The sequence below is a fragment of the Macaca mulatta genome, chromosome 11 (assembly GCF_049350105.2).
Source record: "Macaca mulatta isolate MMU2019108-1 chromosome 11, T2T-MMU8v2.0, whole genome shotgun sequence".
In the NCBI taxonomy this organism is placed as follows: Eukaryota; Metazoa; Chordata; class Mammalia; order Primates; family Cercopithecidae; genus Macaca; species Macaca mulatta.
The window spans coordinates 59,253,885-59,278,798 of record NC_133416.1 but is presented as its reverse complement, the minus strand read 5'-3'; the positions used below and the strand labels follow the sequence as shown (position 1 = coordinate 59,278,798).

The 24,914-nt window shown below is 52.7% G+C and overlaps 2 protein-coding genes and 2 long non-coding RNA genes across 11 annotated transcripts; 1 reads left to right on the top strand and 3 right to left on the bottom strand.

Moving 5' to 3' along the window:
- Positions 1 to 789: 789 nt before the first annotated feature.
- LOC144332919 (uncharacterized) lies at positions 790 to 8,685 on the bottom strand. The gene is made up of 3 exons (XR_013401125.1): positions 8,602 to 8,685; positions 5,772 to 5,868; positions 790 to 1,493 (listed from the first exon to the last, which is right to left on the bottom strand). It is a non-coding gene; the product is annotated as an uncharacterized LOC144332919 (long non-coding RNA).
- A 1,338-nt stretch (positions 8,686 to 10,023) lies between these two features.
- On the bottom strand, positions 10,024 to 15,805 carry SMIM41 (small integral membrane protein 41). Of its 2 annotated transcripts, none has more exons than XM_077954347.1 (2): positions 12,280 to 15,805; positions 10,024 to 10,525 (listed from the first exon to the last, which is right to left on the bottom strand). In XM_077954347.1, the coding sequence occupies exon 1, from the start codon at positions 13,616 to 13,618 to the stop codon at positions 13,331 to 13,333; it is 288 nt and encodes a 95-aa protein (XP_077810473.1). In that variant the 5' UTR covers positions 13,619 to 15,805; the 3' UTR covers positions 10,024 to 10,525; positions 12,280 to 13,330. The 2 variants fall into 2 exon arrangements, with proteins under 2 accessions (XP_077810473.1, XP_028685337.1); XM_028829504.2 differs by having other exon boundaries at positions 13,211 to 15,805.
- Positions 10,536 to 14,685, top strand: LOC144332913 (uncharacterized). Its single transcript, XR_013401118.1, has 2 exons — positions 10,536 to 11,332; positions 12,177 to 14,685. It is a non-coding gene; the product is annotated as an uncharacterized LOC144332913 (long non-coding RNA).
- A 143-nt stretch (positions 15,806 to 15,948) lies between the features above and the next one.
- On the bottom strand, positions 15,949 to 24,174 carry ATG101 (autophagy related 101). Of its 7 annotated transcripts, none has more exons than XM_077952469.1 (5): positions 23,618 to 23,880; positions 22,293 to 23,506; positions 21,129 to 21,765; positions 19,684 to 20,011; positions 15,960 to 16,657 (listed from the first exon to the last, which is right to left on the bottom strand). In XM_077952469.1, the coding sequence occupies exons 4-5, from the start codon at positions 19,933 to 19,935 to the stop codon at positions 16,253 to 16,255; spliced, it is 657 nt and encodes a 218-aa protein (XP_077808595.1). In that variant the 5' UTR covers positions 19,936 to 20,011; positions 21,129 to 21,765; positions 22,293 to 23,506; positions 23,618 to 23,880; the 3' UTR covers positions 15,960 to 16,252.
- Between the last annotated feature and the right edge of the window lie 740 nt (positions 24,175 to 24,914).

Here is a 24,914-nt window from a genome sequence, read left to right as displayed (position 1 = left end):
ACAACAGGGTTGCTGGGCTGCCACAGAGATCAGCAAACAAAATAGTTCACCTGCAAGGAACAGGCCTTCCTTGTGATAACTATGCTGCAGGAAAACCAGCCAAGTTGCTGGAACCACAGACTACAACAAAGTTTGGGTAAGATAGTTGTGGCAAAAATGAAATTCTGGGGCCACATTTCCGTCCTGTGTGAAATTATTGAACATCCTTGGCCATCACTCCCTGTAGAGGTTTGTTTCATGTAAGTTGTAGTTCCAAACTGTGTGGGGTTTTTTGTTTGTTGCTTGTTGTTGTTGTTGTTGTTGAGACGGGGTCTTGCTCTGTCACCAGGCTGGAGTGCAGTGGTGAGATCTCAGCTCACTACAACCTCTGCCTCCTGGGTTCAAGCGAGTCTCCTGCCCTAACCTCTCGAGTAGCTGGGACTACAGGTGTGCTCCACCACGCCCGGCTAATCTTTTTTTGTTTTTTTTTTTTGTATTTTAGTAGAGACGGGGTTTCACCATTTTGGCCAGGATGGTCTCGATCTTCTGACCTCATGATCTGCCCGCCTCAACCTCCCAAAGTGTTGGGATTACAGGCATGAGCCACCATGCCCAGCCCAAAATGTGTATTCTCTAAATCACTCTTTAAAAGAGTTTTTAAAAAACTACTTTACTAAAAAAAATTAAATTTAAGTTTAGTAACATGGCATTACGATCCTTGGAAATAAAATTAATTTTAGGCTGTTGTCCTGACAAAGCAAAGGAAATGCATCTGAAGTGGCATGGTTTTGTTTTGTGTGGTTTTTTTTGTTTTGTTTTGTTTTGTTTTTTGTTTTCTAAAATTTTTGTACTCTTCCAAAGGGAAGGTTTTAGAATGTTTCCCAAAGCATGTCTGTTGGAATGGTGGTCCCATGAGATGATCCTTTAAAAATAAGAAGGAGGTAAAAGAATTATTTGGCCAAATCTGCTTTGAAATCCTCTCTCCCTGTTTTAGATTCATCCCGCTACTCTTTAAAGAACTACAATAAAGAAGCCTGTTTATCTTTGCTTAATACAAACTCCTCAAGTTATTAGCCACCCTTTTTTCAAGTAACACCCACAAAAGTCCCTTGGTGCTAGGGGACCTGGGAACCCACTGAAAGAAACACCACCTTGGTCTCTCGGGGAGGAGAAGTGGGACATAACTCCCTGCTTTCTGACAAATGGTTTTGAAATATTCATCATTTCTCTAAAATGACAAAGGATGAAATATTGTTTCTACTTTTAATTCATTTCCCCTACAATTCTTGTAACATTTAGTTTGTAACAAAGACATTTTAAACAAAAAGATACATTCAAAATTGGGAACCAGCAGGCAGCAAAGCTTCCATTCACCAGCCACCTGTGCATTTGAAGTGGTTGAGTCTGCTCCCAATGTGCTCATAGCCTCTGGAACGCCCTCGCAGGTACAAGAGCATGCCGTTCAAATTTTCAACCAGTTACATGGCCATGTCCCTCTCCATCCCGCCTGCACACTGGGAGAAAATGCAAATCCATGAAGAGTGGTATTTAAAGAATTGACAGCCTTGAAAACATTTTGGAATTATTTGATTTCCTCACAAAACTTCATTATTGCTAAATCCAAAAGATGAGCCTGACAATATCTGTAAGTCTACCAACTGTCCTCCTTAAACCTTGCTGTTAACACTTCCCTAAATCTTCTGTTCACGCCAGCAGCATATCATATGACCAACTCTAATGTGCCTCCGTTAGATTCTAGGACATTTCTGGGAGTTTATACATTTTTGTTTGAGAAAGTTAAGGAGCTATCATACATTTACAGTTCCCCCCTCCTCCCCACTCTATGATCAAAGGAAAAATTTAAGGGGCAGTGCCCCTTGTTCCATAACATATTTCTCCATGGTCCTCCATGTGCAGTGCAAAACAGCAGAAATCCCCATCCTAACGGAGTTGGCATTTGAGCAGATGGCTTGGGCAAGGAAGTTCCCAGTTAATATAGCGGCTCTTATCATGCAAACCAGTCCAAGAAGGAGACACAGCCACCTTGAGCCAGATTGTTTTGCAAGGAATGGGTTCAAAGTCAAGAAAAGAGGAGAGTTCACCACATAGACTGTCAACTTCAACAAAGAGTAGCTCTCATAGGGGTGAATGGGTTTGGGTTGCTCAAGAAGAGAGAGATTCCAAAGATGGAGCTTGAGTTGAAGCCCCCAGGAGCTCCCCACGCAGAAAGAGCAGAGGCTCAGGCTGAGGACAGCTCCCTGAATGGCCACCTGAAACCTGAAACCGTGGAGCAAAAACATCAGGGAACTCTATATGGTGGAAAGGAGATAGCCAGATGTGGCAGCGCACATCTGTAGTCCCAGCTACTGGGGAGGCTGAAATAGGAGGATCACTTGAGCCCAGGAGTTTGAGATTAGAATGAGCTGTGATTGCGCCACTGCACTCCAGCCTGGTGAAAGAGTAATACCCTGTTTTAATAAGAACAAAATAACAAAAATAAAAACAAGAAAGGAGAGAGGTGGCTAAGCTTCATCACCTTTGTGGGTTTGGAACCCTTACTTGATCCTTCACTAAAGTACATCTTGGGCGTCCAGTGAGGTTCTGTGTGTATTGGGAGGATGGTGAGGATGGGAGCCAGGCATGGGACCTGTATTCAAGAAGAAGCTGCCCCACACACTGGCCATCTATGGATTTCCAGCCAACAAGCATTTGCGGCCATCTGTGGATTTCCAACAACAACTGAGAACTCAAGAGACAGGCTGCCCGGTCTTTCCTCTCTCCCAGAGCATGAAGAGGCCTCCATCCTTTCAGGTTGATGCTCTGGTTTGGGTAGAGCACACTCTTTCTGAGTGGCTTCCTAAGAAAATGTGCAAGACAAGTCCATTTTCTGGCTCTCCATGGAAGACCCACTTCACCTGCAGCCTCTCTGTGTTCTCATCGGTGCTCCCTTGCTCACTCACTGCAGCTCCCTGGACTTCCCCGGGGTTCCCCGACCACAGCAGGCATGCTTCTTTCTCTGGGTCTCAGCACTTGTTCCATGACCTGGAGTGCTTCCACCCTGCCCCTCCCCACTCTCCCTATTGCCCACTCTCATTCAGGTCTTCGCTCAAATAACACTTTCTTGGCCGGGTGCAGTGGCTCATGCCTGTAATCCCAACACTTTGGGAGGCCAAGGCGGGCAGGTCACTTGAGTTCAGGAGTTTGAGACCAGCCTGACTCAGCCTGACCAACATGGTGAAACCCCGTCTCTACAAGAAATATAAAAAATTAGCCAGGTGTGGTGGTCACACACCTGTAATCCCAGCTACTCAGGAGGCTGAGGCAGGAGAATCACTTGAACCCGGGAGGTGGAGGTTGTCGTGAGCCAAGATCATGCCACCACACTCCAGCCTGGGCAACAGAGCAAGACTCTGTCTCAAAAATAAATAAATAAATACATAAACAAACAAACACTTTCTTGGCGACACTTTCCCTAATAATTCCATTTAAAATTCCAGCCTTTCCCCTGCTCTCTCCATGCACCGTCCCTGCTTTGCTTTGCTCCATAGGTTGAACTGTGTCCCCCCGCAAAAAGATGTGCTAAAGTCCTAACCCTGAGCACTTCAGGATGTGACCTTATCTGGAAGTAGGATCATTGCAGATGTAATTAGTTAAATTAAGATGAGGTCATACTGGACTGGGGTGGGCCCCCAAATCCAAGAGGACTGGTGTCTTCATAAGAAATTTGGAGACAGAGACATGGGAAGAACACCATATGATGGGACAGAGCTGGGCTGTGCAGCTGCAAGCCAAAGGACGCCAGATATTTCCGGCCACCACCAGTGGTCACCACTGGAAGCGAGGCGGAGGCAAGGAAGGATTCTCCTGCAGGTTTTTGTTTGTTTGTTTGTTTGTTGATTTTTTTGAAGGCAGGGGTCTTGCTCTGTTGCCCAGGTTGGAGTGCATGGCACAATTATGGCTCACTGCAGCCTCAACCTTCCAGGCTCAAGTGAGTCTCTTGTCTCAGCCTCCAGAGTAGCTGGCATGCACCACCATGCCCGGCTAATTTTTTAATGTTTTTGTAGAGATGGGGGAGGGGGTCTCACTATGTTGCCCAGGTTGGTCTTCAACTCCTGGACTCAAGTGATCCTCCTACCTCAACCTACCAAAGTGCTGGGATTACAGGTGTAAGCCACCACACCCGACCCCCCTACAGGTTTCAGAGGGAGCATGGCCCTGCCAGCACCTGGATTTCCTACTTCTGGCCTCCAGAACTATCAGAGAATAAATTTCTGCTGTTTCAAGCCATCCAGTTTGTGGTATTTGTTATGGCAGCCCCAGGAGTTAATACACCATCTGACAGGCTCTATTTTTAAATTGTGTGGTTTATCATCTGTCTCACCTCACAAGAAAGCAGGCAGCACAGGGGCAGGGAATTCCACCAGTTTCGTTCCCTTGGTGCCTAGAGCAGTGCCTGGCACGCAGTACAAGCTTTACAAGCAGTGGCGGCTGGATGAGGGGTGAATGGTTGGAGCCTAGCACTCTTCCACGGCCACTGAAGACTCGGTGCCTGGCAGAAGGGTGGGCACAGCATCCTCAATGGCCCAGAAGACTAGAGATGGTGGAGCATGTGAGGGACAGTAGTGAGAGATGAAGGAGCAGTGACTCAAGAGGGCAGCAGTTTAGGGGCCACAAGAAGACGCCATCCTATGAGCAGTGGACACCACATTGAGAGAGTGTGAAACAGGGATCGGATAGTGTGGCCAGACAGAACGCTCCTCTGCTAAACACGACTCTGACAACAGTGTGGAGGATGGGTGGGCTGAGAAGCCCCAAGGGACACAGGGACCAGGTGCAAGGCGAGGTGGCGGCCGGGGACATGAAACGAAGCTTTCCATCAGGCAGAAGGGACCATATTTGGTGACGCACTGGCTGTGGAGGGGAATCAGGGACAGCTGCTGGGGTGGAGAAACCATCCTCTAAGATGCAGAACCTGCCAGGGAGATGGCTCCCGAGGGAAGAACCTGGCTGTGGGTGTGCTCTGGCACCTTCCACAGTCCTTCTCTGTCCGCACTAGCCTCTTGGTGTCCCCTCAGACACACCAGGCTCATTCCCACCCCGGTAACTTCCCGCCCCTCTGGCAGGAACACTGTGCCCCAGATCTTCCCTGGCTGGAGTCACCTCACAGGTCAGGTCTCAGCTCAAGTGTCACCTCCTTGGAGAGGCTTTCCCTGGCCACCTTCATGAAAGTCCCCCACAGGTCTCCACCCCGTCACCCTGCTGTCTTTCCATTGCAGCACAGTCACTCTCTGCAGGCACCTCATGCATTTGCTCACAGGTGCACGGAAGGGCCCTTCCCACCAGCAAGTACGTGAGCTCTCTGTCCCGTGTACAACACGGTCTCCAGTGCCTGGCACAGTAGCTGCTCAAAAATATCTGTAGAATGGGTGGCAAGATTAACGTGGCCTTCAGGGGCCAGCTTAGGCTGGGGCTGCTGATTTCAGAGCCATGGGCAGAGAGGTGGCAATTTCCATGCAGGGGAAGGGCAGGGAGCCCAGGGGAAGATCTAGGAGACAGCCTGGAGGAACTTGGTTTTGAGAGAGGAAAGAGGAAACCTTGGTACAAGACTCTCAAGGAGAGAGGGGAGATGCCCCAAGGGCAGGCCTAGGAACTGAGGGAGCCTGGATTCAACCTGGCAGGCGCTCCAGAGCCCCAGTGTCCAGACACTAAGCTGCCCTTCATCTTGTTTGAGTGTTGCCAAGTGGGTATGATCACTATCTCATTTTCCTAAGGATGAAGAGGATTTAACTCACACAGCAAGTGGCAGACCCAGGGGGAAGCCCCAGCAGTGTTCTTCTGGAGCCCACAGTCTCATCCTCTCCTGTTGATGGCACCGATCTTCTTCGGGAACTGCCACAGGAGGGGGAGAGCTGCGAGAAGGGGCCAGCCACAGCAGACGTGGCCGGGAGAGCAGCCTCTGGAGCAACCACCCAGGGGATCTGAAGACCTGGCCGTCAGCTTAGCTGGGGTGAGGCCAGGATGAAGAGGATGGAGACATAAACAGGAGGCAAGGAAGTGGGGACGGCAAGCGTGGGTAACTCTTTGGAGAAGTTTGGCTGTAAAGACAAGTGAGACATAGGATAGTAACCGGAGGCGGCAGTGGGTGCAAAGAGCGCTATTTTAAGGTGGCAGAAACCGGAGTGTGCTTGGACGCGACAGCCAACAGAGGAGCAACTGAAGAATTGAGTTGAGGAGGAAGCAGGGCGGCTCAGCACCGGGGTGGAGGGGCTGCAGAGGCGGAGGCCCAGCCCTCCTCTGCCCACTTATTTTCCGTGGGAAGTAGGAGGAGGAGAGGGCATCTGAGCAGAGTTGGGAGGTGGGAGGGTCAGGTTTGAAAGAGCGGGGAAGGCTTGCAGTCATGCAGCAGGGGAGACAGCTGGCTGCAGCGAGGGCCAGGCAGCGGGACCCAGTGACCATTCTCAGTGCCATCAGTCTGCTCAAGGGTGTGATACTCTTTGGGGGCACCCAGCAGCCTGGGTAAAAGTCCAAAGGATAGAGAGTTGCAGTCATCCAGGGATGAGGTTTCACCGGGACGGTTCTGTGGATGGAGTGAAGTTAGGACATGGGCAAGAGAGTGACTGAGGTAATGCACCAGGCAATCTACACTGGAAGTGGGGCAGCTGGGAAGGGGCTGAGGGTCAGGGAGGAAGCAGAGGTAAAAGAGGTCAAGGGACCAGAGGGACAATGTGGGAGTGAGCAGGTTGAAAGAGTAGAAGGCGTGGCCATAAAGCACAGCCTCTCAAGGAGGGATCTCAGAGGGGCCACAGCTCTGAGCCGGGGCAGGTGAACACCCAGAGGAGTGGTGGGTGTGGGCATGCGGCTGCAGCCTTGGCCTCTTGGCAGGACTCACAGAAGCCTCACGGAAGTCAGCTGCGGCTGGGAAGGGCAGCCTGGCAGCTGTGGAGCAGGATGAAGATCCTTTTTGTGTGTTTGTTTTATTTTTTTATTGTCTTATTATGCCTAGGTGAGACAAGTGCCTGGGAAAGCATTCACACAGCATGAAGGAGTATATTCTAATAAGTCTGTTCCTCACCCTGCAGTGGGCTTGCAGACCAGAGGCAACTGCACCACCATCTTCCTCTGTGTGGAGCGTTTTTCAGAGCCTGAGGGGTAGTGCTGGGAGCAGCTCAGCTGGGCGGAAGGCTTCCCCACTTCTTCCTTCCAAGGTTCCAGGCTTCAGGTCCCCTCCCAGCACCCCAGAACTGCTCAGGGTACGGAGGCCCCTGTCCAACCCCTCAGTTTCCGAAATCCTCTCTTCCTCAACTGCCAAGAGAGTCCACTCCTCGGGCTCCCTCCCTTATCCCTGAGCACTCCTTGTCTGCCCCTGCCTTTACGTGGTGGTCCACTAGGGCTGCATCTTCCACCCCCTGCCTCCTCGCCTCATTCTGATGCATTCCTGCAGCTTCACTTTCCACCTCCAGCAGCATCAGGGCTCAGAACTCTCTGCTGAATTCCAGTCCTATACACTCATTGTCCACCTGACAGCTCCCCTCCAACTCAAGGAGCCACAGCTGAGTTCGTCTGCTGCCCGTCTGCCCATGGCCCCATCGGCAGCGGACATGAGTTATCTCATGGCCACCCAGCATCTGTTCACCCCAGGATGGAACAGGCCCAGATTTGGTGCACAGACAGCCCCCTCTGCTTTGGACCCTGCAGTCTGTGGTGTTCCCTCCACCTCTACCCCAACCCAAGTACAGCATGTTACCAAAGTCTAGAACATTCCATACTTTCAGCGTAGTACTGTTTCAGGGTTAGCACAAACAGGCCCAACAGCAGCAAACCCCGGGGTTTGGCCCAAGTGACATGGGAGAAGACCTCCGTTTTTCCTGATAGGTTTGAACCTGAGAGGCTTCAAGCCAACACCCTGCCTCACGTGGAGGCCGGGAACACACACCATCAACACTCGCAGTGCATTTTCTTGGTGTCAGGTATGTGCCAAGCACCCTACATGTGTGGATCTCACTTTATCCTAACAAAACATGGCACCAGCTAGGCCCTATTTTTTCCCAACCTAAAGAGGAGGGAATTGAGCCACAGAGAGGTTCAGGGCCTTGTCAGGCCATGGAGCTAATAACTACGGTGCCAGAATTCAAATCCAGACCACGTGACTCCAGAGTCCTTGCTTTCAACCACCAGGCTCTACTGCCAGAAGCCGACACAGGCAAGCAGAGCTATAGGAAGAGGGGAAACTGAGGCCTGCTCCCACCATGGAGCCCTGAATCATGCTGGGCCTACGTCCAGAACCACCCCTAGACTTTTCAGTTACATGGGCCAATATACTCCCTTCTGCCTGAACCAAATATAGTTTGGGTTTTCTATAAATTCAGACCAAAAAAGTTCTAACTGATAACACATCCTCTCAGTGGGTGGCACCATCGCACACACAGTATTCAGGCCAGAAACCAGAACATCGTCCTCCCCTCCTCTCTCTCCCTCATCCCTCACATCCAACCAGTGACCACAGCTGGTGTCCCAGGCCTGTCCCTCTTCTTACCTCTGGTCCAGGCGACTATCATCATTTTTTTCTGGGTTTTGACAACAGCCTCCTTGCCTCCTTTCTACTTCTAGCCACCACAAACTTACCGCCAAGTTCTTTAAGATCCAGATCTTAACATGTCACTTCCCGCATGAAACCCTCCAGACACCTCACTGCTCCTGGGGTAAGCTCCAACTCCTGCCCAGGCTGGCCCTACCCACCACCCTGGTCACACCTCCCTCACCCACCCTGCCCCAGCCCCCCTGCTTCTGAAGCTTGCTGCTTCACACCTCCAAATCTCTGCCTGAAATGCTCTTGCCCCCTTCTTGCCCAGGCGAATGCCCAGTGGTGATGCCACCTCCTCTGTGAGTTGTGCTTTGCTAATCCCAGCAGAGCTCTCACTCTCTGCTCTCGGCTCTGTCACTCTGGGCTCTTTTCATTGTCTATTTTAACTTCAGTTTTGTAAGCACCACTCTTTACTGGACTGTGAGCTCTTCAGGGGCAGGGTTTCTGTCTTGTTTTTTTTGTGTGTGTGTGTGGGTTTTTTTGTTGTTGTTGTTTTGAGATGGAGTCTTGCTCTGTTACCCAGGCTGGAGTTCAGTGGCAGGATCTCAGCTCACTGCAACCTCTGCCTCCTGGATTCAAGCAATTCTCCCCATTATAGGCACGCACCACCACACCCAACTAATTTTTGTATTCTTAGTAGAGATGGGGTTTCACCATGTTGGTCAGGCTGGTCTCAAACTCCTGACCTCATGATCCACCCGCCTCGGCCTCCCACAGTGTTGGGATTACAGGTGTGAGCCATCGCACCCAGCCCTATCTTGTTTATTTCCTCATCCCCACGTCCCAGAGTATGCCTGGCACGGAGCAGTCACTCAGTAAATACTCATGGAAAAGAGAATAAAATGAGTGTTCCCAGGAATAGAGAGTTGGTTCTATACCTCTTCTCTCCTCTCCTCTTCTCTTCTCTTTTCTCCTCTTCTCTTCTCTCCTCTCTAGGGATGGTCAGGTTCAGGGAAAATAATTATGCCACAGGATGATTACTAGGCAGAAAGACTTTTTTCAATAAATAAGCATGTTACCAATTTGATCAATGACAAACCTATGATATTGTCACCTACATTTTATAAACAAAAAGACTGAGGTTTAGGAAGGTTTTGCAATCTAGAATTCCATGCACATGCTCACGAAACCCACTCTCATCTCAAAGCCAAGGCTCAGGCTGGACTCTGATGAGACAGACCCCAACAGTGACTGGTTGAATGAAGCGGTGCTCTTGCCCACACTGGCCACAGGGCGGCAGCCGAGTGCTGGCGTGAGGGTGGCTTTCTGCCCCACTTCACACCCACCCTGGGAAGATGTGGATCTGAGGGTGCAAGGGGAAAAGCCACCACTGAGGAGAGGCCAGGGGACAGGGGCTGGGGTTGCTATATCTGCTAGAAACAGGTAAAACTGGAGGAGAGTTGGGGAACAAACCATTAATTCCTAGAGTCAAGGGCTGGAGACATAGACTGTAGACCTGAAGCTTGCATTACCAGCATATTTAATAACAGGCCACAGAAAGTGATGCAGCATTCCTGGATTGTGGGGGCACTGCAGGCCTGCAAATGGGAGGCACTGACTTGCAGCAGGGGCCGGTCACTGTCAGACCATTGCTGCCTCACACCTGACAGGACAAGTGCTGCACTCATGTCCTCAGAGGCCAGAAGGCAGGGGGCACAGCCAGCACCTGCTGCACCAGGCGTCCAGGATGTGTGACCACTTCAGTGCCCAGGACATGCAGCAGGTCCCAAGTGGGCTGGGAGTGCAAGTCTCCCAAGTCCAGGCCCACACTGAGCACTTCCGGAGGTCCAGTGGAGCAGTTCAGAGGCAGTGGCTGGGTGCAAGGATCCCAGGTTGAGGTCTCACCATAAGCCAGGTATCTCCCAGTCTTTCATCTGCAGCAAGAATGGGCTGAAGGTGGCAGGGGACCCCCAGAGCGGCAGCAGGAGAGCTCTCTGGTTGGCAGATGATGCGGGGCTCAGGAATCTGTAGAGAGAGCCACCCCCGTGTCTTTGTTGGAGAGGGAGCTGCACTATGTGGAGACTGAGGAATGGACTCCATAAACCTCACAGCCTTTCCCAGCTTAGGGAAAATCTCAGGGGCTGGAGGAAGGTTAGGGCAAGATCTGAACCCATCAGCCGCTCCAGCCCTTCCCCTATGGACAGTGCAGGCTAAGTGAGCTGGCTAGGAGTCCAGGTGCCTGGCTTCTCTCCCTGGCACTCAGACCTGCACCCATCCCCCACCTCTCACTCCCAGCTGGAGCCTGATGGGGTAACAGCAGCACCCACTTCCCAATTTTCCACATTCTTTCCTGCCCACTCAGCCTGACAGCCTTGACCAGGGTCAGAGTTCCACGGCAAACATCTCAGTCCTTTCCCGTAGGAACACTGAGGTCCCAGGCACACCCCACACCCTGCCCTCCAAGCACTAGGCTCAGAAACAGCAACAGGAGGAAGTTGGATGAAGAAAGCCTTTGCCCCCACCTCTACACCCCTGCCCCAGCCCTGTCCTGGGTGTGAGCAGACATGATGATGCTGGGGGCACAGCCCTTCCTAACACCAAATCACTCTACACCCTCATACCACGGGAACTTGAGCCCAAAGGCCAAACGGAAGGTCATCAGCCTTCGGCCCTGATCCCTCAGCTCTGACCGCTGGGATTTTTTTTCCACGGATGTTTATTCCAGCTGACCCTCTAAGCCCATCCCCCCTCAGGTTCAGGCCAGGAAAGCTGAGCCCAGCTGGCTGAGGAGCTGCTGCCGGCATCTGGAAGACTGCTCCCCACAGCAAGAAGGTAGGCAGGGCCCCAGGGAAGCGGGATGGGAAGGGGGCAGTGACACAGGGGTTTGGGGGTCCATCCCTGATTCGCAAATGTATGAAGAGAAGCCATGTTTTGCACCAGCATCTCAAGAGTGATGAGAAAGCAGGGAAGGGAAGAGGACAGAGCAAGAGGGGCCCCCAAGCGCCAGAATGGGGCTTGAACTTGGAATCAGGGCCAGGGTCTGCTTCCAGCTCTGTCATTAATGTGAGCATGTCACTTACTGTTCTCTGAGCTTCCCCACGTATAAAAGGAAGGGGTTCCCAGTGATCTGGAGACCCTCTCTCCCAGCTGGGAAAGGAGAGGAGTATGGGGCCAGAGGGTGACAGGCAAGGCAGCTGGGTGAAACGAGGTATAATCAAGAGAGGAAGTTCCCACCCTCTCCCCCAGCAAAGGGAGGGGGGGGATGTCCCCTGGGCCCAACCCCCTGCTTGTGCCAGGTGCAGTAACAGACACACCACACACACCCCTCAGGGCGCTGGACAACCCTCCCTCCTAGGGGGCAGGGTAGGGGATAGGAGGGGACCCTGAGGTGAGAAGTCCCTGGCTCAGCAAGGCCAGTGTGGCGCCGCTGCCCAGGATTAGCGCCAAATCCTAGGCTGCTGGGCAGGGATCACACGTCGTCGTCAGCTTCGCAGCTGCTTAGCTGCACCTGCCCGCATCCTCCCCCTGCCCCTCACAGGCACCCAGCCTGACTCCTTTCTCGGATAGAAACTGGGACCCTGCCCTACCCCAGATAAGCAGGGCAGGGGCTCCAGAATCGGGGAGGGGGCAAGAGAGGCCAAAGTCACCCCTGACAAACAAACACTTCCACCCACAGAAACCCCCAGGGGCTCCTAGGTGCAAAGCTGAACAGAGGGAAGGAACAGAGAAGGCCTCTCCAGTCCCTGTGGCTGTCCCAGGTGGCTTTCGCCTGTAGTTACCTTGTCCTCAGGCCACCCAGGCCCTTCCCTCCAGATGGCTCCTGTCCTTGGAAAGACAGAGCGAGACACCCAGACAGAGCCCCCACAGCTGGGAGTCCTCAGCCCTACTTCCTGGAGCAGCGCTTCTGAGGCCCCCCAGCTGTCAGGAACCCTGCCATCCACACCCCGCAACACACACCACACAAAGCTCTTTGTCTGCGCTACATCTACTCCCCCACCCCTCACCCCCTCACCCCCGCCCCCACGACCTGAGCAGGGTCCAGAGAAGGGCCTTCCACACACCTCCCCATTCCCCAGGGCCACCCAGGCCCCTGGGTCTGCCCTCAAACATGACCACACTCCTCTCCCTGTCTCAAGAGGGAGGCCAGAAAAGGAATCTCCCACAAGCCCCCTTCCAGGGAAAAGGTTTCAGGCAGCTGAGGCCAAAGGCTGGTGCTGTCTGCCTATCTCCTCAGCCCCGTGGAGTGGGCAGTGCTGGGGCCCGCTGAGTTGGGCCTAGGACCTATAGGGCCCGGGGCAGATGCAGACCGTGAGGTTGAGGGTGGGGGCTAAGGAAGAAGCCCCCAAAGCACACTGTGGCCTCTAGACTCCCTCCTCTGTCATCCTCCTGCCTCCACAACCACCCCACAGTTACACAGCAGCCTCTGTTCCTAGAAAAAAAGCTTAATGCTGGAACACTTAAGATGGGAGGAGGGGGCCGGAGCTGCAGGAGACACAATCCCGGGCGGGGCAGCCTCCTCCTGATTCCGTACACCTGGGTGGCTGCAGCCCCACCGGCCGGCCGTGGACTTACAGAGGCGGGAACCGGAGTCGCTGAAGAGCCCATTCCCCAGACAGGTGCCTTGCTGCGCCCCAAGAAGCCTCCTCAGTAAGGAAGCTACTGTAGCCCCCCGGACCCTCGCGCCCACACTCCCACTACCCTCCCTCTCACCTGTGCGAGGCGCGCCGCTTCGGGTAAGGGATTGCGACCGCAGCAGCCGTCGGGCATGCTCCGGACCGCTGGGAGTCAGGGGCCGCCTGGAGGCCGCGACCTCCGAGCGCAGCTGGGCGCCTAGGAGTCGTCGTCGTCGTCGCCGTCCTCTCCGCTGGCACTGCCGGGCTCGGGCTCGCGGGACGCGCGCTGCTCGCGGGCCAGCAGCGCTGTCAGGCCCTGGGCGCGGAGGAGGAGGCCGCCGCCCAGGAACAGGACCCCGCAAAGCACCAGCAGGGACAGCACGCCGAGCACCGCCGCCTGCACCGCGAGCGGCCCCTCGGGGGGCTCTGGCGGCGACCCCGACTGGTTACAGCAGGAGCTCAGCCAGGCGGCCTGAGCCGCCGCGCCCGCCTGAGAGCCGTTCATGCTCCAGCGCCGGCTGCCCAGATGTGGCGGGATCGCCAGATGTGCGGGAGCCCAGACTGGCTGGCGGGCCGGAGGCTGCGTCGGGGGGAGGGAACCAAGGGGCGGACCCCAGGCGTCCTACGCCCCTACCCCTTGCACAGAGCGCTCGGGCACTTCCTAGACAAAGAGCTCCAGCCGTTGTGGCTACGGCCCTTTCTCCACAGGCCCAGACTCTGGGCCCATCGTATTTCTTTTCATCCCCAAGGCCCACAGGCACCCCCATGTGAGTCCAGTCAGCCAAAACCAGAAGCCATGTCCCCAAGAGTCCCTCCCCTTCGCAAAGTGGGCCAAGAGGTACACCTAGGCAGAGCCCTGAGAAGATCCTCAGACCCCATCCCAGCTGCAGGCTGGGGTGCTGCCCCTCTGAGCAGGACACAAGACAAAGGTGATTGTCCCCATTCTTGAGTTTTTTGTCCCGAGACCAAAGTTCTATGGTGCTAGGGGGCCCAGGTGGCTGCTGAGCCAGGAGGCACATGGGCAGCCATAAGAGTGAGTCCCACCCTTCCTCGTCCATCATCCCCTTCAGAAGCCTCCTGGAGCTGGACAAGCAGGCCAACGCCTCCTGCACACTCCACAGCAGGGGGCCATTCAGGTACAGCAGAGCAGAGCAGAGCATGGGGAATTCAAGGCCCACCTCCACTCCTTTTCTCAGGCCCCATAGGCCAAGGAGAGTCACATTTACAGACCAATGGGAGAGCACAGATTTGATCCACCAGGACTCCAGTCCTGACTCCGGATAAATCAGTCCCCCACTTCAGAAAATCGCAATGCCATAAGGGAGGGGAATATTACTGTCCTGTCTACCAAGGTGGCCCATTGCCAGCTAGGTGTCCCACAGCCAAGCCAGGGTGGGAGAGTGAAGCAGAGTTCAGCTACAGAAAAGCAGAGAGACTGGAAAAGCGGACAGAGAAGCAAGACCCTCCTGCCAGGTCTGTAGCTGGACCTGTAGCAATTCTTGTACAATTCTGTTGCAAATTCTGTAGCAAGCCTTGAGTCCTCTTTTAAAAAATAAAGTCACTGCCAGCCAACACCTGTACCAGTCCCCTCAGAAGGGATTAGATTAGCTGATGGTCGTCTGGTAGAAAAACAAGAAGAGTCCCCAGACTGCAGCAGGCCAAGTGGGGTGTCATATGCTATCAAGGACTTGCTAGAAATTGGCCTTCTTCAACTATAAACCCCCCTCCTGAGTCCTCCAATTCTCTGATGACCCAGAGATCAAGAGTAGAAACATCACATGGCCAAGGGTAACTTGGAATGGGAAAAGCGCATTCCAAGTGCAAACACTTCCTGGTCATCCTGACTACCTACACTGCTCCAGGACCATGGACGAGATACCCCACTCCCACCCCATTTCTCCCTTAGCATCCCTCCCTACACACACCTCATTTAGTCTGGTTAGAACTGGCCCAGAAGCAGCCAAAAAGCATTGTAAAGCATGGACTGTATCGATGAGAGCATAGCACACAATGGGGGCTTGAGTATGCGGGTGTAGAAATGAATGTGAGTGATGGAGGCAATGACCAGCCCAAGCTGGAAGAAGTGTCACCAGATACCAGACTGTCTCAAGTTGGCCAATCTGTCTCCAGACATGACCCACATCAAATGACCTTTCTGGTGCACATGGGGATCTGTGTGCTCTATGAAGACAGAGAAGGTACTCTCTGGGGCCACGGTGAAGCAAGACCAGACAACATAAAGGCCAGGGATGTCATAGCTTCCTTAGAAAAGGTGGAGATAACACGGGAACAGAAAATCAACATGTTCTCACATGTTACATGTTCTCACTTGTAAGTGGGAGCTACATGACGAGAACACATGGACACACAGAGGGGAACAACGCACACTGGGGCTTTCTGGAGGGTGGGAAGAGGGAGAGGATCAGAAAAATAACTAATGGGTACTAGGCTTAATACCTGGGTGATAAAATAATCTGCAAAACAAAAGTTTACAAAAAAAAAAAAAAAAGAGGAAAGTGAGTTTGGAAGTGTTGAAATAGGGAGTCGATTGGTGGGGGGGAAAGGGAGGAGCAGCTCAGTCACATCCAAAAGCAACAGACCCTCACCCTACCATGCACCTTCATTCATGGGATTGGCTATGGCCACATCTGGGTAACACCTGCTTTGTGTGAATAGCCAGTCAAGTGCAAAATCTGTCCATTTTAATACATCTTTAATCCCATCCACCCACCCCTCTCATCTTGGAGCAGTGCCCTCCACACACACCTGTGTCCTCAGAGGAATGCCAGAAAGTGTTAACACATCAGGGCAGAAACAAGAAAAGGGAGAGATGGCTCAGCCCAAACTCACGTTCTCAACTTTATTCCCCATCCCAGTGGTGGCTCTTCTGTACAGTGGAGAAAGAAGGGGGACCACACCAGGGCTATGGAGACACAGTACAGACAGGACTGAACTGTCAGCAAAGATTAAAAGGATGACCAGAGGCTGGCAACCACAAAACCAAGAAGCCAGCGGGGGCTGCCCCTTCCAAGTCTCACCAACAACCCCAAGCAGGCAGCAGAGCCAAAGGCCCAATAGTACAATCCCCAAAAGCCAAGGTCTGGGAGCCATCAAGGAGCTCCCAGGGATCCGGCGAGGCTCAGAGGGCAAGGGTGTCTTTGATGAGCCTGCGCATAGTGGTGGTGACCGAGGTGCCCAGGGCATCAGTGATCTGGAAGGAGATCTTGTAGAGGTAGGGCTGCACGTCCCGCAAGCCTGTGTCAAACACGTTATCCACCTCCGACTGTGTGGGCATCTTGGGCAAGTACTCATGCCGATTCATCACCTCCACGATGTTGATGATCTTCTCGCAGAGTTTCTCACCCACCTTCTCCCGGCAGATCTGCCGCTCCTGCTCCGTGGCCAGGGCTACCACATGTACCTTGACCGTCCACACTTCCCATGGAATGCACTCGTCTGAGAAAGGCCAGCGAGACTTCTTCTTCTGGTAGAACTCCAAGGACATCTGCCCCAGCCCATCACCACCAGAGTTGCGCAGCGCATCCTGGGGAAGAAGGGAACGAATGAGCATGCCAAGGCCTCTGAGTTCCCACCTGTGAGGGCCTGCTTCCCACACCCCAGGGAATTATGCTCTCTTAGCTCTAGTAATCATCCAGGGATGGCAAGGAAACAAGACTGGGAGAGGGTAAACGATTTGGGTGAAGTGACACAGCAAACTGCCAACCTGAAATTATGTAGTTCAAGCAAACCAACAAAATCCGTCTCCAAGCCCAATTCCTCCAGCTTGGTGAAGAACTGATATTACAGGAATAACTACTGGTCTGCAGGCACATATCCTGTGCCAGGAACTTAACATACACAATTCCACTGGCTCCTCCCAACAACCCCATGAGCTTTCACCAAGGCACGATGAGGCTTACAGAAGTAAGGTAACTTGCAAGAGTCACATGCCTATGGATGGCTGGACCAGGGTTTGAATCTGGATTGTCTGATTTCTAAATCCTTGCTTTTCACCTTTACATTGCATTAAGGGCCTTCTCCTTCCACACCACCCCTTTAGCCCATATCCTTCAAAATGTTCTAATCCCCTCATCAACATCTCCCTCTTCCCCTGTAAACTATTTGTCTTCTCCACTGCCAATTAAACATAATTCTTTCGATATTTTTTAAAGAGACTGGGTCTTACTCTGTCACCCAGGCTGGAGGGCAGTGGAGCAATCATGGCTCACTGCAGCCTCGGAATCCTGGGCTCAAGTGATCCTCCCATGTTAGCCTCCTGAGTAGCTGATACTACAGGCACACTTGGCTAATTTTTAATTTTTTTTATTTTGTTAGAGATGGGGTATTGTTACATTATCCAGGCTGGTCTCGAACTCCTGGGCTCAAGCAATCCTCCTGCCTCAGCCTCCCAAAGTGCTGGGATTACAGTTGCAAGCCACTGCGCCCAGTTCACAGTCTCTTTTATGAGCGCAGGAAGAGGGAACTGTAGAGCCCAGTGATCCTTGCTCAAAAAGAGGGAAACCAAGCAACAGAATGGGGAAGGGAAGTTGAAGGACAGACTAGACCTGGTGCTTCTCCCTCTTCTTCCCTGAGAAGCAAACAGGACCATCCAGTCCAATGATTCTGCCCTTGCCACCCTATGGGTGTGGGTGGTCCCATACTCCTCTTCCTAGGGCAGCCAGGACCCTGAAGCTCCTTTCCATCTGAGTTAATGCCAACCCAGAGGGTAAGGATGCCTGAAATCCTGAACCACACTCATCAGGGAAGAGGCTCTCCTTCATTGACAAACCAAGGTCAAGTAACCTTGAATGAGTATCTCTAATGTTTACTGTGTGCCAGGTTCTGTTCCAAACACTGGGCATATCTGACTTATTCAGTCCTTGCAGTGCACACACCCTTTGAGGCAGGTAGGATTACTATTCCAATTTTGAGTGGAACCACTAGCCCAAGGTCACACACTTGCTGGGTGGTAGAGTGCGGCTCCAAAGCCTATGCTCTTCACCACTCTGCTCCACCTGCCTCTTACGGACACCTGGAGGACAGAGAGCTGAGAGCTGCTGCTGCTCTTGAGGGTGACTGGGAAACCGCTGATGAACTTGCCCTTTCTGGGTTTGGTGGGACAATGAGGGACAGCTTTCGCCTGACACTGGGCAATCCCCTGCAACGAGCACACAGTACTCAACACAGTGAAGGGCTCTGCAAGTACTTATGGAATGAAAGTCAGACACACAGCTCCCCTGTGTTCTAACCCCAGAGCAGATGCCTTTAGGCTCATGCCAGTAGTTCAAGACCAGCCTGGAGTTCAAGATCAGCCTGGGAAACACAGTGACACCCCATCCCGTCTCTACTAAAAAATACAAAAAACTAGCCGGGCGAGGTGGCGGGCGCCTGTAGTCCCAGCTACTCGGGAGGCTGAGGCAGGAGAATGGTCTAAACCCGGGAGGCGGAGCTTGCAGTGAGCTGAGATCCGGCCACTGCACCCCAGCCTGGGCGACAGAGCAAGACTCTGTCTCAAAAAAAAAAAAAAAAAATTCTTTTTTTTTGGAGACAGGGTCTTGCTCTGTCACCCATGCTGGAGTACAGTAGCGTGATCATGGCTCACTGCAGTCTCGAACTCCTAAGCTCAAGCAATCCTCCCGCGTCAGCTGCTCAAGCACCTGGGACTACAGGCATGTGCCACTACGTCCCACTAATTTTTGTATTTTTTGTGGAGACGGAGTTTCGCCATGTTTCCGGGGCTGGTCTTGAGCTCCTGGGCTCAAGCAATCTGGCCACCTTAGCCTCCCAAAGTGCTGAGACCACAGGTGTAGCCACCAGGCCTGGCAAAAAAAAATCGTCGAAAATTAGCCGGGTGTGGTGGTAGTGGTGTACACCTGTGGTCCCAGCTGCTTGGAAGGCTGCAGTGGGAGGACTGCTCAAGCCCAGGAGTTCAAGACTGGGGTGACACAGTGAGATTGTGTCTCAAAAAAAAAAGGAAAAAAGAAAAATTATCTTCGCTACTTTAAAATTTAAAAGTACCCACTCAGTGAAATGGTCAAACACTGTGACTCTGAACAAAGACCAGAGGAGAAACCACACTACCACTTCCACCTCCTGAGGTGACCAACAGCAGCAGCCAGCCATGTCCCTTCCACATCTTTCTTCCACCCAGGCACACAATGCCACACCGCCAAAACAGATCTGTGGATGGCAGCCACCTGAGCCAAGCAAGCCACCCTCTGGGGGAGTTTCATGTGGGAAAGGAAAAGTGGAAACAGAAGCAGAGAAAGCTGTAGCCAGAGAGAAGGTCAAGACCACAGAAGCAAGGATGGCCCCAGGGGGCCTGGCCACCAACACTTCTCAGCTTCCTGTTCTTCCTTCTCCCCCAAGCACATTTATGAGTGTCTCCCTCCCTCACCACCGTTCGCGCGCGCACACACACGCCCTCCCCTGAAGAGGAGCTCTCAACACGCCTGTTTCTCAGAACCTGAAAGAACCCGATTCACACACTCAGGAAGAAGAGGCTGGTTCAACAGCAAGCTGGGGTGGAGGGCACCCTAGGCCCCGCCATCCGCTGTGCCACACCCTTACCTTGAACTCCCCGACAACCTTGCGCAGGGCACGATCCAGTTCCTCAGAAGAGACGCGCACGTAAGTGAAGTCGATGAAGTCACAGTCAACATCCTGGGTGCCCACGGTGCCAATGGAGTAGGTGCCCTCCTTCTTGTAGTGGAACTTGCCCGTGCTGCGGTGCAGGAGCACCGTGTGCAGCACAGCCAGCATGGCTTCCTCCACCTGTCGCCCCTCCACCGACACCTCCAGCACCTCCGAGCGACAGTTCATCCTGCACCCAGTAACCCACACCAAGGTGGGGAACAAGGATAAAGACAAGGGATCTTCACCCTACCCAAGGGCCACCCTGCAAGAGGAGCCCAGGTCAGAATGCTGACAAGAATAGTCCACATGTTATCTGTTCACTTCCTTCTAGGCTCAGCTCGGCCTCTGCCTCCACTGGCCCTTCTCTGCATTTTGGCAGCACAGACTATCAGAGAATCATCAACTCTCAGGATCAGAAAGCGCAAGAGCTTCAAAGTTACCAGTCCAAACGACAGGCCGGGATTCCATTTTACAACCTTCAGTGTAGTTTACAGCAGATGCTCACTGTGCAACCTTTGTCAGGTACTAGACATCAAAGGCAAGCACGGCCCCTGCCCTCAGGCTGACAGAATGAAAAGCAGGCAACTAAACATTATCACCATGGAGAGAGTACAGGGTGGGAGTAAGAAGTACAGAAAGACGAGTTTGATTTCCTCGGACCTTGAATGAACAGGTTAAGGCATTTGAACTCTGTCCTAAGAGCAGCGCACTGTGCCAAGATCAAATCTGTGCATCAGAAAAGTACCTCTGGGCCAGGTGTGGTGGCTCACATTAATCCCAGCAATTTGGGAGGCTGAGGCAAATCACTTGAGCCAAAAGTTCAAGACCAGCCTGGGCAACATGATAAAGCCCCATCTCTACCAAAAATACAAAAAATTAGCTGGGCCTGGTGGCAGGCGCCTGTAGTCCCAGCCACTTGAGGGGCTGAGGCAGGAGGATAACTTAAACATGGGAGGCTGAGGCTGCAGTGAGCTGAGATCATGCCACTGTGCTCCAGCCTGAGTGACAAAGTGAGACCCTGTCTCAAAAATAAATAAATAAATAACAAAGTAATAAACTCAAAAAAAAAGAAAAGTACCTCTGGCTAAAGGGCAAAGAATGGCTCTAAACTGTATTGGGGTCACAAACTACTCAGAGAAGTCAATGAAGCCATGAAGGCTGGGCTTTAAAAACATGACACACACACACACATACCAAATCTCACCTATTTCTAGGGACACCCACATCCACAGACTCCAGGGTAAAAACTTGTGGATTTAAGGCACAAAGGCTGGGCAGGGAAGTCAGTTAAAGACCACTACAGTAGATGTAGTTACAGGAGGCAGCATAATCAGGTGTGGGGGTTTTTCATGCCCTAGAGTCCTGGGTTTGAATCTCACCTCATCTACATCTTGCTCTGTGACTTTAAGCAAATCACTCAACCTCTCTGAACTTCTTATCTGTAAACGGGAATAGCAGTGAGAATTAAGGTAACACATGTAAAATACAGTAGAATAGTGGTTAAAAACGATGACTTGAAAGTCATACAACATGGACTGGAACTCCAGGTCTGCCACTTGCTCCATGCTCATGATCTTGGGCAAGTTACTTAACACCTATCTGCCATATATACAAAAGAGATAATAATGGCTACCTTGAAAGGGTTGAGGGCTGAATGAGTTAGCATGTATAAAACACTAAAAGCAGTATCTGACAAGTAGTAAACATCCACTAAGTATTCATTAGTACATTGTTATTGCCAAGAGATGACGCAAGGCTATACAACAGTAGTGGTAGAGGGAGTGGGAAGGAGAGACAAGAGACTTGAGAACCAGAACATAGTAAATAACTAAATACATGCCCAGAGGGAGAGGGAACTTCAAGTTCCTTATAACTCAGAGTATTCAGCTTGCAAACTTCCCCTGACAGGGAATTCACTAGCTCTCACAACAACCACTCAATGTTCAGGAAGTTCTATTCAGTTATTCTGATTTATTTATTTTATTCATGAGATGGGGTCTCACTCCATCACCCAGGCTGGAGTACAGTGGCACAATCTCTGCTCATTGCAACTTCCGCCTCCCAGGCTCCCATCCCAGCCTCTCCAGCAGCTGGGAACACAGGTGCACACCACCACACCTGGCTAATTTTTTGTATTTTTGGTAGAGAAAGGGTTTCGCCATGTTACCCAGGCTGGTCTCGAACTCCTGAGCTCAAGACATCCACCTGCCTCGGCCTCCCAAAGTGCTGGGATTACCGCACCCAGTCCAGTTATTCTTTCTACTGAAGAATCTGTCTCGGCCGGGCGCGGTGGCTCACGCCTGTAATCCCAGCACTTTGGGAGGCCGAGGCGGGCGGATCACAAGGTCAGGAGATCGAGACCACGGTGAAACCCCGTCTCTACTAAAAATACAAAAAACTAGCCGGGCGCGGTTGTGGGCGCCTGTAGTCCCAGCTACTCGGGAGGCTGAGGCAGGAGAATGGCGTGAACCCGGGAGGCGGAGCTTGCAGTGAGCCGAGATCGCGCCACTGCACTCCAGCCTGGGCGACGGATGCACTCCAGCCTGGGCGACAGAGCGAGACTCCGTCTCAAAAAATAAAAACAAACAAACAAAAAAAAGAATCTGTCTCTTAGTGCTTCAAACTACTTTTAGTTTTAGTTTTGGTACCCAAAGTCACATAAAGTCTCACCTCTTTTCCACAAGTGAGTTTTTATTTAGGGGCAGCTGTTCCACCACCCCCTCACCCTTTCTACAGGCTGAAGGTCCCCAGTCCTCAAAATCATGCCTGTTCCACATCACATCTTATCTGCATGGAATCCTGGCAGCTCTCTTCTAAGTGTATTTCACTCATCTGGTTGACAGACGGTGAAAATAAAAAATATATTTCAGTTTGTGTCTGCCCCCTTTTAAACTGTTGCTCAGCACAGGATACAGGGCAACAGTCTGCGGACTGCGCAGAGATCAGGCCAGCTCTGCCTCTCACCTGGCGATCAGCTCGCGTCTACCTGTACCATCACGTTTTGTTTTTGTTTCTACCACTAGGCAGACAATTCCTATATTCTGCTTATAGGGCAGAGACTATATTCCATTCATCACTATAATGGTAATTCCTAGTACTTTGTACAAAACAACTGCTCAATTCATCCCAACCCAGGAATTCCAGGTCCTTCCAGGGGCTGCTAGATTAGTTTCTTCTACATGCTTGGATCAAGAATGAGAAGGGCTCTCTTGCTCGTTTTGCCCTCCAGTTCCACTCCATCCAGCAGTCTTCTTCCCATCTGGAGACTCCTGGCTCTGGTCTGGCTCCCTTTCTTCCACGACTTCTCCCTCTTGTGTCCCCCTCAATCGTTCATACAAGCCATACATCTCACTTGTGCCCCAAGCCTGGGCTCCTCCCTCACTCTACGTGCTATTTTAGAATCCACTCCTCCAAGAAGTCAGTCCTGACCAACCCCACTCTCCTTCCCACAGCAGCCACATTTGGTCTGTGAAAACCCTGTTGTCCCCTGTACCACACAGTGAGCAGCAGGGCCCACCAGAGTAGGGTCTGGCAAGTCTCGTCCCTCTGGTCCCCCGAGTTGCAGAGGTTAACAGCCGCCTTCTCAAGCCTGGTCGGAGCACAGAGTGCGCCAATTCCCACCTTGAGTGTAGAGTCTGGAACTCAGATTCCTCAAGCTCGGCTCATGCCCTTCCTCCTCCTCCTCCTCCTCACGCCCAGATGCGACCTCCGCAGGTACGCGTCAACCTCCGCGCGGCGCTGAACCACAAGAGGCCGGCTAAAAGCAAAACCAGAAAGCTTACTTGGCTTCATATCAAGAGACTCGGGACGGACGCAGGAAGGAATTCCCGCCCGGGTCCCGCACCCCCGGCCGCCACTACGAGCAAACCTCCACCGTCCACGTAATCAGGGAAGAGCGGACTCCTCGGGTGTCTCGGGGGCGGCGCCCCGCGCCCAGGCTGGCTGGACTCGGAAGCTGGAGGAGGGCCCCCGTTCCGCCGCCCCAGGGGATGCCCACGCCGGCACAGGAGAGGGGGGAGACGGTTAAAACAGCTCCCACCTCCCCCAACCCCCGTCCGCAACCAGCCTCTGAGATGCCAACACTCTCCCGGCAGGCTCCAGACCACCTGGGTCGGAGGCCGAGCCGGGACCGGAAGCCGCACCGCCCCCCGCGCGCCGGGAGGCTCACCGGATCCCGTGGCCCCGGAGGGGGCACGTACCCGGCTAGCCGGGTCCTCGCATGCATATAGCCGCCCACATGATCCGCGTAGTCACAGGAGCACACAAAAATAGTTATGTGTTGCTCTCTATCTGGGGGCTGCTCTTTTCGTGGTTATGTCTTGGATTTTAAGATTTGATGGTGATGATGATCCCCCTTATGTGGACGAGTCCATTCAACCCACCACCGAGAACGCTGTGGTGTTTCGGCTGGGACAACTCACTTCCGCCATAGAGACTAGAGAGAAGGAGGAGCCCGATGGGCTCTCGGCCGCCTCCCTAGGCCGAGCGGAGTCATTGGCTGCGAGCCCGGCCCGGGGACGCAGACAGGGTGCCCAACTCAGTCCGGACTGAGAGGCCTGGAAGGAGCACCGATCCCCACAAGATGAGGGGCATACCCCGTAGGGAGAGGTCCTGGAGATGAGCCCACACCGCTGTGCTGCAGGACGCCCAGTGGATGGCAAAACTTGAGTTTGTTCAATGTGTGTAACAGACAGGATCCCTGGCCCTCCACCCACACAGATGCTGGAGAAAGGGGCTTCATCTCTCAGTGTTGCCTTTATGCAGCAGCACTACTTGGTACTCCACGGTGACCAATCTGGTGACAGTCCTTCGGAGGCTAGTAATTCGGCCATTGCTTGTCTGCGTGACCCTTAACATCACTCATCCTTTCTGATGCTCTCTATAAACAGGGGGCTGTTGTGAGGATCACAGGAGATAAGTCATATGAAAGATTTTTGTGACCTGTGAAGTGTAATATGAATGCAAATGTATTTTTAGTGCTGTGTAACTTCCTGGAGCGCATTTGGTTATCCATGTAGATTGTAAGCCCAGAGCAGACAGGGGTTCGAGAGCTCTGTTAATGCACCCACCTCCAATAGCAGGCGCTCTTAAGATGTTACTTGGTGTTTACCATGCTTGTTTTCTGGCCACTGGGGTGCCTCACGCCTGTGATCCCAACACTTTGG

Coding starts and splice junctions, on each gene's coding strand:
- SMIM41 (XM_077954347.1), bottom strand. CDS start 13,618: ATGAACGGCTCTCAGGCGGGCGCGGCGGCTCAGGCCGCCTGGCTGAGC.
- ATG101 (XM_028828818.2), bottom strand. CDS start 19,935: ATGAACTGTCGCTCGGAGGTGCTGGAGGTGTCGGTGGAGGGGCGACAG. Junction 16,658..19,683: donor AGGTTGTCGGGGAGTTCAAG/GTAAGGGTGTGG, acceptor CTTCTTCCCCAG/GATGCGCTGCGCAACTCTGG.